The 14,331-nt window shown below is 40.1% G+C and overlaps 1 protein-coding gene across 3 annotated transcripts in view; it reads left to right on the forward strand.

Moving 5' to 3' along the window:
- The window catches only part of ZZEF1 (zinc finger ZZ-type and EF-hand domain containing 1), a 56,506-nt gene that overhangs the window by 3,685 nt on the left and 38,490 nt on the right, over positions 1–14,331 (forward strand). For 2 of the 3 annotated variants that reach the window (XM_057410731.1, XM_057410733.1), the window contains exons 2-13: positions 269–413; positions 1,531–1,725; positions 2,594–2,765; positions 4,491–4,690; positions 6,044–6,254; positions 7,673–7,789; positions 8,004–8,182; positions 9,247–9,345; positions 10,332–10,423; positions 11,293–11,441; positions 11,989–12,100; positions 13,254–13,469. In XM_057410731.1, coding sequence (XP_057266714.1) covers positions 269–413; positions 1,531–1,725; positions 2,594–2,765; positions 4,491–4,690; positions 6,044–6,254; positions 7,673–7,789; positions 8,004–8,182; positions 9,247–9,345; positions 10,332–10,423; positions 11,293–11,441; positions 11,989–12,100; positions 13,254–13,469 — 1,887 coding nt within the window. The remainder of the gene's footprint in view (positions 1–268; positions 414–1,530; positions 1,726–2,593; positions 2,766–4,490; positions 4,691–6,043; positions 6,255–7,672; positions 7,790–8,003; positions 8,183–9,246; positions 9,346–10,331; positions 10,424–11,292; positions 11,442–11,988; positions 12,101–13,253; positions 13,470–14,331) is intronic. The other variant, XM_057410732.1, reaches the window with a different exon arrangement.

Genomic DNA, 14,331 nt, shown 5'->3' on the forward strand with positions numbered 1-14,331 from the left:
CTGGTATAGATGATGTGCTGTCTCCACCTAAGCAAAACTACAGTTGACTTTTATAGGAAGGCAGTGCAACTGCCTTAAAACTTGCTGAAGACTGCAGATTTCCAGCCGAGCTGTTTCCTCTTGTCATTAATTCAATACTATGGAAAATGGGTTATTTTGATTATTATTTCATGCTGTTATAATGTTATATGGCTTCTATGAAATATCCTGAATTTCTGCTTGAAGCAAATAGGCTGAAATACATTTTCTTTTAATTTTTCCTCTTCAGGCCTTTGCACAATTTGATGCTGAAGGAGATGGCACTGTAGATGTGGAGAATATGCTGGAGGCTCTCAAGAATTCTAGTGGAGCTAATCTTCAGGGGGAGCTTAGCCATGTAATCAGGCAACTGCAAGCTTGTTCCCTAGTTCCAGGTATGAGAACAGAGTGGCCAAACAGATGGTTCCCAAGTCCTGCCCTGTGTAAGGGATGTTGCTTCAATAAATTACTTTAATAGTGTTCTTGTCCTAATCTTATCAAAACCATACTCCAGGTCATTCTCGCTTCTCTAGTATCAAACAAGTGAAGTTGCTGTAACTTAAAAATTTCACATAGTTAGATCTAGCTAGCTTACTTTCATAAGTAACCAATATTTTCCTGTCTGTGTGACTGAGGATCTTCTTATCATTGTCTGCTTTATCTCGCAGACAGGAAACGGTTCTATGCAAAATGTTGATGAGTGTCTAGCTAATGCAGTCTTGTACTTGGAGGAATAAGTCCTCTTCTAAGCCTGTTTCAGGTGATGAGTCATGGACTTTATTATTAATATATTGTTATTTGAAATCCTTCTGAAACATAAGTCATGTTTTAAGGTGGGTAGTTTGGAAAGCATCAGTGCCCAGAATTTGATTTCTGGGATAAGTATCAGTTACTGGCTTTCCTTCCAAGCTTTTGATGGTAAGTGGCTAAAGAGGATTTGCCTTAGAGGATCAGACAAGAAGTGCTAGAATTGGCGACAGGTAAGTCAGAGGGCAGTACTCATGGAGTATTGTTTTGTGCATCTAAATACACTATGATCCAGAGAATTGCTGTTAAGGAAATGAAATTTCTTACAAACTTGGTGGAAAACATTAGGCACCTCCTTAGGAATAATCCCCAGTGCTAGAGCGAGATGCTTAGTGTAGCTCAGGGTGGGTGATGCGAGTACATCAGCTTGCTAGCCAAGCAGCAGCTGTTTCACTTAGATATTGAAGGCAAGGGTTTGAGACTTTAAGAACAGCAAAATAAGTATAAAAACTAAGATTTTTGGTAATTGTTTTGAACACCTTCAGGTATTTCAAGGAACTGGCAAAAATGTTTGCCTGCACCTCTTGCAGTCCTGCTGTAAAGATTGCAGACTTGAGCTACTTCCTGTGGTAGAATGTAGTTCCAGTGTTGGCTCCCATGCTTGATTTGGGTTTCCCTAGTAGTAAGGTGTGGGGGTGTGTGTGGAAATGATGACTTGGTCAAGTCAGCTATTGCAACACAGCTGGAAATAATCTCTCTTTCTAGGTTTTATTGATATATTTTCTGAATCGAAAGAGCGTCTTGGTCTTCATGCCTCAATGATCCTGAGGTTCTTGCACCGGAATCGCATTTCTAATACTGCCATCCCTTACCCAGTGCTGGAGTACTTTAACAATATCTGCACTATGAGGTCTTCTGTGCTGAAGGATTCTTTAGATCGACTTCTCCTAAAAGAGAGGGGTATGTAAATCTTTTTTTTCTTTTCAGTGTGTGACCATAGGTTGAAGAAGAGATTACAGATAAAACAAAAAGCTTTCTTTACTGTTGAATTTTTACCAGGCATGATTTTGTATAGAGTTGATGTGCGTGCTTCTGTGGGTGTTTTTGTTGTACTTTTGAAGCACATAAATTGATTTTCAAACTACCTCTCAATCCGAGTAACACACTGGGATGTTTTTCATCTTTCTCCTGACCTGTTTCAGAATGATTATTGTTGTGATATTCTCTATTCAGTCAAACATCTCTGCTAGTAGCTAGAAACAGTGAGATGAATATTTTCTGAAGCTGACTGTTCAGTGTTAAAAGTAATGTATTGTTTTGGAGTGGAGGTAGTGAATCTTTTAGTGTATTTCAGACAGTACTCTCCTGGTGGTCTCCCTATGGGGATGGCTCCTTCTCTTTACAGCTTGACTTGATATTTTCAGATCTCTGCACTTCTGTTGAAATAGATTAAGTTACTTGGGGAAGCAGTCTGCTTTGTCCCTTCCCTAGAATAGCTGAATTGAGGTTTCTGCCATCGTATTTTACTTTTCCCTCTAATTTGGTTGGATTTTTGCATATTAATAATGCCTTTATGAGGCCAGTAATGAAAGAAGGTGCTAAAGGTTAGAGAACTCCAGGCAAAGTAGGTGTTTTCATACTGGTTAAGATGATTGTAATTTTATCTGAAATGAAACTTTGCTGTCTTCTACTTTCTGCCAGAAACAGTTCTTTGGGATCTGTGTTCTGTGCCAATGATTTAACTTGTATGTGTTAGTTATTGTAAAGGTATAATAATGCTTAAAACAAGCTAAAGAAGACTCTTATGCATGATTTATGTTCTTTGCAGAATACCCTAGTGATTTAAATGGTAATCAGGAGGCAGACAAACTGAAGTCTGTCACAAAGTGCTACACTCACATAGAAACCTCGTCCAATTCTGCTGATATTGACAAGATGACAAACGGAGAAACGACATCTTTCTGGCAGTCGGATGGCAGTGCCCGCTCCCATTGGATACGGTGAGCAACACGCCAGTATGCACCTGAGTTTTGGGGTTGTTAGTCCTTAGAAATACAGCTGGTGGACTGTTGTGGTGGGTTGACCAAAGCCACTCTGTCACTCCCCTCCTCAGCTGGACAGGGGAGAGAAGATACAGTTAAAGGCTTACGGATTGAGGTAAGGGTGGGGAGAGAACACTTGCCAACTGCTGTTATGGGCAAAACGGACTCAACTTGGGGAAATCAGTTAAATTTTGTTACCAAGCAAATCAGAGTAGGATAATGAGAAATAAAACCAAATTTTAAAACCGCTTCCCCCCCCCTTCTCTTGTTCTTGGGCTCAGTTTCACTCCTGAATTCTCCACCTCCTCTCCCCTGTGGTGCAGGGGGATGGGGAATGGGGTTGTGGTCAGTTCATCACACACTGTTTCTGCTGCTCCTTCCTCAGGGGAGGACTCCTCATACTCTTGCCCTGCACCAGTGTGGGGTCCCCCCTGTGGGAGACAGTCCTCCACCAGCTTCTCCAATGTGAGTCCTTCCCACGAGCTGCAGTTCTTCATGACCTGTTCCAGTGCAGGTGTTGTGCTTTAAACCCAGCCAGTAATTCAGCACCATGCAGCTGCTCCTGCCCTGGCTCCCAGTGAGATGGGGAGGAGAGTTGAAAGAATATAAATCCCGTGGGTTGAGATAAAAAACAGTCCAGTAACTAAAGTATAATACCAAACCACTACTGCTAGTAATAAAGATAAGGGAAATAACAAGGGGAGATATTACACAACTAAAAAGGGAAAGGAGAAAAAACCACAATAAACACAAGTGCTGCCCAACATGATTGCTCAGCACCTGCTGACTGATACCCAGCCTCGCCTGAGCAGCCATCTGGGCCTTCTGGGTAACTCCCCCCAGTTTCTATACTGGGCATGATGTGCTATGGTATGGAATACCCCTTTGGCTAGTTTGGGTCAGGTGTCCTGTCTCTGCTTCCTCCTGGCTTCCCATGCACCTACTCACTGGCAGAGCAGGAGAGACTGAAATGTCCTTGATCAGGATAAATGCTACTGAGCACAACTAAAAGATTGGTGTGTTATCAGCGTTGTTCTCAGACTAAAACTGAAACGCAGCACTGCACTGGCTTCTAAGAAGGAGAAAAATAACTGTTACAGCTGAACCCAGGACAGTGGGGTCCCTCCGATAGGGTGCAGTCCTTCAGGAACAGATGGCTCCAGCCTGAGCCCCCCGTGGGGCCACAGGTCCTGCCAGCAAGCCTGCTCCAGCATGGTCTTATCTCACCATGGGGCCACAGGTCCTGACAGGAGCCTGCTCCAGTGCAGGATTCCCACAGGGTCACAGCTTCCTTTGGGCATCCTCCTGCTCCAGTGTGGGGTCATCTGCAGGCTACAGGTGGATATTTGCTCCACTGTGGGCCTCCATGGGCTACAGGGGATATCTGCTCCATCATGAACCTCCATGGGCTGCAGGGGAACAGCCCCTGCTTCACCAAGAAATTAATTCTCAGTTGAAAACCATACACTAGAAAATTCTACAGCCTCAGTCTCAGAGGTGACTGTCTTTTAAGTCAGTTAAAGTTTTCTAACTCATCCACACTGATACACTTGTGAAGCACTAGGTAATTTCCTTTGGATTTATCTGTGTTTGTACAAGTGGAAACTGAGTGAAGCTTAGCTAAAAGTGAAGTGCTTGACCCTACCATCTCTTTGAAAGAACTGTTTTATCTTTACTTTGCAGTTTAAAGATGAAACCAGATGTTGTCCTGAGACATCTGTCCATTGCGGTGGCAGCTAGTGACCAGAGTTACATGCCACAGCAAGTGACAGTGGCAGTGGGAAGGAATGCCAGCAGTCTTCAGGAGGTCCGAGATGTTCACATTCCAAGCAATATCACTGGCTACGTAACACTGTTGGAAAACGCTAACATTAGTCAGATGTGTGAGTCAATAAGGATACTGTTGGTATATTGTTTTGGTGCTTTTTTGGAGGTGAAAGTTTGGGTAGAGCATAGAATGATGTGTTGAAATCATTAGAGTAGGGACTTTAAATCACACCCTTGGGTCAGAGAAATTGTTCTTCTGGTGGTTTAATCTCTAGCCTTTAGGAGAGTCTTCTGAGTCTTTCTCATGGCATCTGTCTAACTTGGGCTAAGCGTTGAAGAGCTGAATGACTAAAGATGCAGTTTTAGCCTGTCAGTTTGAAGACACTGGGCAATTTAAAAATATCTTTGCTTGCAGAGTGGGAGCATATGTTGGATGATCATATCTAGCAAAAAATCTGCTTCTGAGCAACTATTTTCTTGGTAGCAAAACTCTGAAGCTGGTCAGATGATTTATGTAAAGCAGGTTTTATGCTAAGGGTTTTTAAGCAGTGTTATTTTTAAGTCTGGTAAATCTGTGGGTGCTCTATTGGAATCAATCAAGGGAAAGTTGCTCCTTCCTAAGATCATGGAATCTCAGACTGATTTGTGTTGGAAGGGACCGTAAAGCTCATCCAGTTCCAGCCCCCTGCCACAAGCAGGGACGCCTTCCATTAGAGCAGATAGCTCCAAGCCCTGTCCAACCTGGCCCTGAACAATGCCAGGGTTGGAGCACCCACAGCTTCTCTGAGCACCCTGTGCCAGGGCCTCACCCTCATAGTCAACAACTTCTTCCTAATATCTAAATCTCCCCTCTTTCAGCTTAAAGCCAGAAGGATGGTTACTGCAGCTTCACAAATGTTGTCCCTTCAGTTCAAATAGGTGCCTTTCACTAAGGTGAACCTGCAGTGGCACAGAAGCAGGTGGAAAAGATGTTGTTCCTCAGAAGTAACTAGGAAGATGCTGTCTATGCAAAATGGTCAAGAGTTTACTTGAAGATTTTTATGCAACTTAAAACTTTACTTTTAGGCTTTACTCTTTTACCCTAATTCTCCACTACCACTCCCAAGATGCTTCCTGTGTATGTAGGTAGAAAGGTACTGATGAAATAATCTGTAATCTATTTTCCACTTTGAGGGGTTTGGTTTTTTTTTGTTTTTTTTTTTTTTGTTTTTCTGCTTTTTTCCTAATTTTTAGCTGAACCATATGTAATGGATCACATAAGCTGTTCAGGGGCTAAATTTTCCCAGTCGTAGGGTGTACAGTGAAGAAACACATATGCAGAGTTGTCTCTGTGTGGGAGTACTGTTACATATCTGCTGCTATTTTCCTCGGAGGTTTTGCGATAATTCTGGTTTTGAATATCTGCATTCTTCTAGATCTCATCCAGCAGAAGAAATGGGGGGAAAAAGTCTTATTTTGTGTTTTGACAGATGTACAGATAAATATCAAGCGTTGCCTTAGTGATGGATGTGACACCAGAATCCACGGGCTCAGGGCTGTTGGGTATCAACGGGTGAAGAAGGTGGGCGTCTCCGTATGCGATGCTTCAGCGATCTGGTACTGGTCGCTGCTGACCTCTCTGGTGACAGCTTCCATGGAAACAAACCCAGCATTTGTTCACACTATTTTGCAAAATACTCAGTAAGTACCAAACTTCCATGGCATGTAATAGCCTTATTTTTAGTTTGGTTTGGGTTTTCTAAGTACTTACAGCTTCAGTAAACTGATGTACCTCCCTCCAGTATGGTGTTTCATCATCTTTTTAGCTATCACACTTCAAATTTTGATACTTCTCTTTTATCTGTTTATACATACAAGAACTAGTTTTCCTTACTGTTGTATCTAATCTAGTTGTTAAGCCATGACTGAACAGACACTGAAAAATACCTTTTTCTTTTGCCTGTCCTTTGAATTGTCGTACTTTAGAGAAGCTTAAAATTATTGTTAATTTTATTGATTATAAATATTGGACGGCTTCCATTTATGGAATGGAGGTTAATTTAGCTTAATTTTGAGCGCATTTTTGCTTGTGTAATGCCTTGTAGTGCATTACGTGGGGATATAGTCAGATACATGCAGTATCTCTGTAGCTGTTTGCTTATGGTGATCAGCTGTTTTCTGTGTAACGTTTCCTTGTGTGACTGCCAAACGCTTCTGCCCAGTGACTTGAAGGATTGGAATCCTAATAAAATCACTATACACCCACATCAGCTTTTATAGAGCTTAGCTAGCATGATTCCACCATGCTCAAGGGCACTTCTGTCATTAGGGTAATGAGTACTGCAGGCTAAAGTCCATTAAGCCTATCTTTTAATTTGTGTCATCTATGGAACCTCTTTAGTGCTTAGATAACTTTCTACATGCTTATGTCTGAGGAATGTTCATAAGTGCAAGCTTTACTAAAACTGGGGGCCCTCGGGTTCCCTCAGTTTAGATAGTTTTTAGAAATACAACATGAATATTGAGGGGATAAGGACTGGAGAAATCTTGACTAAAAATATGTTCTCAGGAATTATAAATTCAGTGTTTGGAATTAGAAAGCAAAGCCTCAAACTTTAGTATTGAATGGAATGACTTTGAAACTGTTTAATAATCTGTATTTTCAGGGGTTATTACATTACCTTTGGAAATCAAACAGAAACTCTGATCTCAACTCTTTCAGTTTCTGTAATTGTTCTGAGAATTTAAAAGCAATTTTCCCTTTATTAACAGGCTCTTGCTCAGTGCTAGAACTATTTAAAATAAAGCAGTATGTGGACACTATTTCTAATGTTGTCACAGATGTAATTCAAAACCCCTTGATTTGTCTCATTGAATCTGAGATGATGAGACTAGATTCAGGATTACCCAGCAGCTGTTAAACTTTCCCTGCCTAGAATGCAGTACTCGCTTTACCTTTTGAAGTGATTGTCTGGGTCAGTAGATTTCCTGCACTCAGAACCCGTTTGTACAGACCTGCTCTCAAAAAGTGTGATGAGTCAAATATCTAATCCATTTTAGAAGGCTGTTTTCTCTGATTCTGTCTGGTTTTCTGATGTTATGTTCTGTCCTTTTACTAGGAAAGCACTGCAACACATGCCACCTCTATCCCTAACACCAGGCTCTACAGATTTTTCAAGCTTCTTATCCCCAAATGTTTTGGAAGAAGTCGATAGCTTCCTCATAAGGATAACAAGGTAAGTTTGTGTTGATGTGTTTTGATGCAGTAGAAGATGGTTTAGAAGAATTTGTATATCGAATTTCTCTCATCTTTACTCACCTGCTCTTGAAAAATTGGAAGATGTTAAGAAACTAGCACTGGAGATTTTTCCATATGAGCATCATCTGTCTTATTTAAAAACGGTGTCCTGAGTTTTTTCTTTTCATACTGTTGTTTTTTTCCCTCCCCAGTTGTTGTACCACTCCTGAGGTTGAGCTTACACTCTTGGCCTTTGCCTTAGCCAGGGGGAGTGTTGCAAAAGTGATAAGTTCCCTTTGTACAATCACTGATCATCTGGAAACTCCATACAAGGCTTCATCGCTTATCGCTTCCATGGCAGTGGTCAGACAGAACCTGCTGTATAAATACGGTAAATGAATAATTGCTGGATCCTTTTCTGTACATACTTCATACAGTATGCAGCTTTGAGTTGTTTTACTTGTTCTCCTGGGATTTAAAATTATACGAGACTTCTAAATTAACAACTGTTACCAAGAAGATACCCTGTGAAGCTGAATGGCCCTAAAACTTGGCAATTAGATCAGCTTTATGTGATCTAAGAGTTGAACCAGGTGGCATCATGCTGAGGAAGAAAACATGAACTTTTGTAGGTAATGGCCCTTATGTCAAGATGGTGATAATGTTTGTATTGTGTAAAAGGTGTTTGTATTGTGTAAAGGATGGCTTCAATTACTGTTATTCTTCCAATAACATGCTTTTTTGCATGTTTAGCCTCAGTAAGTGGTCCCTCTTGCAGACACGTGCACGAACATAAGATGCGTTCTAAATTGAGTGTCATTAGCATCACTTTACAGCTCTTTTATTTTCACTTTTATAAATTAATCTGAGTATGTCAGAAGTATATAGCTGTGTGTGGTCTGGCGTAAGGTAGAATTTGGCTGTATTAACTGTATTTGTTTGATAAATCTGTCTTTTGCCAGGTGTCAACTCCTGAGATCATCGCTAGTCCTTCATGAAGAATTTTCCCCTTTGGCTTTTAGTATGTTTTGTCAGGACTTACAACCTTGTGCCAAATGACACATTAATTATTTTAATTATAATATCAGTCTTGAGTCTCAAAAGCTTTGAAAATTGCTTCGTTTTTCCTGGAGTAGCTGCTGCTTTTTGTAAGCCAACAGTGGTATTTTGTGTATTGGGAATTCCAAAGTGTGCAGCCATTAATTGTCATGGTTTTCATTCTCCTTCTCTCTGTATCTAAAACTTGAGCTATTTTGTGTTAATGTGTACCTTATGCTCCAATTTCTTCCCCCCCTGTTTTTTGACTGACAGTGGTAAAAATCTCATTGTAACTTTCTTCCCTTTATTCTTCCATTTCTTATCTTCATGAAGAACTTTAGAAAGCAGACTTTTCTGGGTTTGTTTCTTATGAAGTTGATAAACCTGTTGATTTATTTATTTATTTATTTCACTCAGGAAAACCTTTACGACTCACTTTGCAAGCCTGTGATGTCAAGGGAAAAGAAGATAAATCAGGGCCTGAAAACCTCCTTATGGAGCCATGGACTGGGGATGGTAATAGCTTGAACTTAAAATCCAGAATATTTAAACAGACACAAGGACTGTTATCAAGGCTGTGATGCTGCTCCTTATATATATATTTATATCTGTTTGGTGCTACTTAATAATTTTATGATATGGAAGATCTGTAATCAAAAAAGAAAAGGGGGCAAAACAACACTAAAACACCCCAAAAAACCTAACAAAAAGCCCCCAGTATGTAAAGTCTGTTTTACAGTGGGGGTTTCTCAGGAGCCAATTTATTGTTAAAGCAAACAAAAAGATTGGATTTGAGGGAGAATTTGACATGGCAGTCAGCAATGGGCTCTTGCAGAGAAAATGACCTGGAGCACATTTTGAGGCTTTAAGTCGTGAATCATTCATTGCTAGTTTCCCAAATATTGATGAAGAGATTTGGTAGAAACCCTTGAAATTCTCATTGACTGCACATGACTTAATTCTCCTTTTAATCCTGCCTTTGTTAATGCAGTATTTTCATGTACTGGATACAACCTGAACAAAATAATTTGTGGTTTTTTGACCTTTTTTTTTAAGTGAAATGCTACCTCATCTTATTTTAAAAACTTGTGTTTTGTGCAGTGCTACTGCTAAATGCAAGCTATTGTGATAGAAAATCAGGCACTTTCTAAATGCTTATTTTTACCCTTCTGTTTGCTTGCATGTGGTGTTTGAATTCATTTTGTAGCTCTCCCAAAATCATAGAACCCCAGGTTGGGAGGGACCTTAGGGATCATCTGGTCTAACCTCATTAGCATGACCCAGACTAGATGTCCCAGCATACTGTACAGCTGAATCTTAAAAGTGTCCAATGTTGGGGAATCCACCACTTCCCTGGGAAGATTATTCCAAAGGCTGATTGCTCTCTAGCTAATGAGTATTTCAGTAGAAAAGTGTTGTGGTTTTGCTCCCCCCCTGCCCCTTAATTCACAGCTTGCACTAGCAGTCATTCCAGCCTCGTTCTGTCTCTACTGCTGCTTTAGGTTTTCTTACTGAAACTGGGAAAACCAGAGCAAGTATTATTCTTTCTACTGGAACTGAATCTTCATTTCAAGTGACACAGATTAGAATCAAGGTATGCAGTTCCTGTATGCTTTTGAAGCAGAAGGTTTGCTTGTTTCCCTAGTGGTAGAGTTGAAGTATTTTTTTTTGTATGAACTGTAATTTTAAATTCATCATGAAATAGTGTTATTGTAGGGTTTTGCTTTGCTGTAAATCACAGAGAATTTAAGGAAAGGGAGGTATTAAATTGTTACAGGATGCCACAGGCATGTAGTAAAGCCATTTATTTTATATTGCGTTTGTCTATATCTTACAATATATCTTACAAGTCGGTGACAAGTGTGGTATCTCTCTAAAGGGTATGGATTTATATGTCAGATTTTGCATTTAAAATACTTTTTTGACTGTGTGAATAGCAGGAGTCAAGATATATAGCATGTGAGTTCAGGTTAAATGTAGGTCTTTCAAAGTCTTTTTAGAAACATCAGTGTAATTTGAATACTTGGTGTGATTTTTTTATCTTGTTTAAAAGCAAGATCATGTGATTAAATCTCAGGGCCAGGACCAAGCTTCAGTGAGATTTCTGCAGCTGAATTTATTTATTTATTTAAGGCACAGCGGTAGTTAAATTTCTGGAGCAAGGTTCTGTATTTCAGTGTCAAAAACACTTAGACATGGGTGGACTTCTGGCAAGTAAATTCTAACTAGAGCTGGAGTTTGGGTGCTAGGAGGGTGATAAATACAGCAAATGTTAACCATGATGCATGATCCTGATTGACTTAGTTTTCCTAACACTTTTCTAAATGCATATAATTTCTCTGTGCAGTTCCAGAGATCAGTGCTGTCAGTATTCAGGCTTTTTCTGTAACTTTTTTCTTGTGAAAGCAGCATCTTCTTTTACTGTCAACTTGTTAATCCATTGCGCTCAATTTGTTCTTTTAGGTCCGAAGGGGAGCCATCGGGGCCCAGTGTGGGCTGGTGTTTGCTTATAATAGTGCTTCAGAGAAGTTCCATGCAGAGGAACACTTCAAAAGGTTTGAAAGCTATGACAAGTGGAAGCTGCGGGAATTCAAGCAGTTCTTAAAGAACAGGTATAGGTGGGCTTCTTGTAATGACTATCTGGAAAATAATTGTGATATTAGATCTTTTTTCAATGTCATTTGAACTGCTGAAAAGTCTTCCAAATGACTTAAGAATAATGCATCGTTGAATTGTTAGTTGTTTGATTTCAGTGACCCCAAATGTGATGTGTTTGAGGCAATATGTATATAGCTGTTGGTTTCAATATCTTGATTTAAAGACTTGTTTAAAAAGGGATATGACAAAATCCATGTTCTATGGGAGGTGCACATCACTGATAGCAGAAGCCCCTTCTAGGAAGGTCATGTGTTAATCAGCATTTATTAAATGACTTTCTTGGAACTGTCGCTCAGGAGCGAAGGGAGGCTGGGAACCATGACTGAAAAGATTTCCTTAACTTTCTGACCTTGCACTTGCTAGAATTTGTGTGTGTAAAACTTTCCATTGTCTCTCTTCACATCTTTATAACCATAATATGCAAAAATATTCTGGTAAAATATCAAGAGCTTTGTAGTTCCTTTAAACTTAACGAAGTTTGTTGCATTCTTTTATATATAGAAGCAGCTGCTCATGTGACGATCTGGGAGATGATGATCCTATTGGCTGGTTTGAAGTGGAAGAAGAATGGGATGAAGTTGATGTCAAAATGCAGGAATGCAGAATTTCTCAAGTAAGGAACCATAAAAATCCATTGAACCAGTCACAGTGAGCAGAAGCTTTTCTCTGTGCTTTGTTGTAATGTCAACTGAAATAAACTTAACTCTTATGTGTAAGGGCAGCTCTTCTGGGTAGAGGTAAAAAGCAATGGGCTTCTAGTTAAGCGTAAGCCAACTTTTGTCCTGTGAGTTTTATTCTTTTTCTCTGTATGTACACATATGTTTAATGCAAAGATATGTGAGAATGTGCAGACTGTTGGCTTTATCCTGAGGAGATACTTCCAAAAAGGATGACATGATTGTTGCTTTGTTCTAATATCTAGACGAATTAACTGCTGTGTAATTACGTTTATTCTTTCAGAGCCAGATCCCTTGTTTTAAGGGACAAACAATTACAAAGCAGTTCCATCAGACTAATTCCCTTGAGGAACATGGGACTTCTGTTCCTATAGTGGCTTGAACAAATGCAAAACAATACAGGTTTTGATTTGTAGTGTTTAAGTAGGAAACTTTGCTTTTCAGATCCTGCACTTATCTCGGCTCTGGAATCAGCTGTTGCTCAGTTCCCCAATCCTTTTGTGTACTGTAGGAATTAGCAGAAGTGGTGATGCAGTTAAAAGTCAACTGGGAACTTTTCTAAAGCCATCGCTACTTGCTAAGACATTCTGCTGCTGTCTGTGTAACACTTAGTCCCTGAGATTCATGAGCGCATAGAGCTACTGAGTACATTTGGATTGCAGAACTTGCTGTTCCTTTCTGCTTTGTGTTCTGTATCTCACAGTGGACAGATTGCCTAAAAGTATGTTTAAATATTACACACTAATCCTCTGTTTGCTTCTAAAAGCAGCTAGTAACTTTTTAACCTGCAAAAGTGCTGTAACTGTAGAACCAAGGAAGAGAGTATGCAGAATGAATGGAACTGATAATGAATTAACTAACTTTGCAGGTGCTTGTAGATGTCACAGAACCATCACTGTGACTTTGTTTGGAAGTGGGGAGAGTTCAGGCTCGGTGTCTTAAACTTGTGGAAGTGATTGACAGGGAATAAGGCTTGCTACCCCAATCCCACCTGTAGTCTTGTCGAATGTATGTGCACTCATGTCTTTTAAAGCCAAATATGTACTAGCTTTTAAAACCAAATCTTGTGCTGTGCTAATATCCTTCTAGTACTTGATGATAAAGTTCTTGTGCACAAGACAAGACACAGCAGAGCGGCTCGGAGTTCAAGGCCTGAATGTCCTTGGGTATCTTCGGCCTATGCGGGATGAGCCCAGTAGGAGCATGAACTGCTTGCAATGCAGGAAAACGGATGATGATACAGTTTGTGGCACAACTCTTCTCCTGAAGACACTTCATTTCATCCAGCAGCTGGCACAGGACCTGGTATTTTTTCTGCTTAGTTCGTTTTAAGGGTGTACATGCTAAAAGGAATAAGGCTGTGCTAAAATAAATTGTGACTGCCTAAGGAAAATCTTGGTCCTAGGTAATAGCAACTGTTAAAACCATGCTGTGGAGGAAAAAAGGGTTTCTGAAGAACAGTATTCTCTGTGTTGGCTAGGAATATGCTCGCTTCAGGCCCAGAAAAGGGTTAATAACCATTTTTCAACATCGGGTTACAATGCTGGGTGAAGTAGATGCAACAGGAGGATGCTCTACTGTCTGTTAGGTAATGTTGGTATTTCTGAAGCAAGCATCTGAAAAATGCATAGAGAGATAGCTAGGAAGGCTGCATAGATTAAAACATACCGTCATCTGAAAAAATTCTGTGGATATCTAGGGTGAGACATATGTGGTTAAGAGATGGGGCTGGTGTGTGCTGTTATGTGTCAGCCTCATGTACCTCATGTACCCTACTTGAGGATACATGTCAAAACCATGTTTTCTTCGTATAATGCATGCATCTGTGCCTTTTCAGCTTCCTTTCTGATCCATGGAGAATCTCATTTTGGCTATTACTCTCAATTAAATTACATGGAGAGGTAGAGGTAATGTCAAGTCTTTTGGTAGTGGGGGACTAGGCATCTAGAAGGAGGAGAGAGAATCCTTATTAGCTCTGTTAAGGGGAAGGTTTCAGTATGAATTGTCACATTGAGACCCTGGAGTATCCATGGAGGAGCTCACACTGGAATTCATGGTAGCTCTAAGTATATAAGAAACTAGCCTGGTTTAAGCCCGCTGCTCAGGGATTTACTTTTTATAAATGTGTTCTGTATAGAATTAGTTTTCCAATCCTGTGTTTTCTTTT

The sequence above is a fragment of the Pezoporus wallicus genome, unplaced genomic scaffold (genome assembly GCF_028554395.1).
Source record: "Pezoporus wallicus isolate ANWC-B61680 ecotype Strahan unplaced genomic scaffold, APGP_CSIRO_Pwel_v1 contig_8705, whole genome shotgun sequence".
NCBI classification, from domain to species: domain Eukaryota; kingdom Metazoa; phylum Chordata; class Aves; order Psittaciformes; family Psittacidae; genus Pezoporus; species Pezoporus wallicus.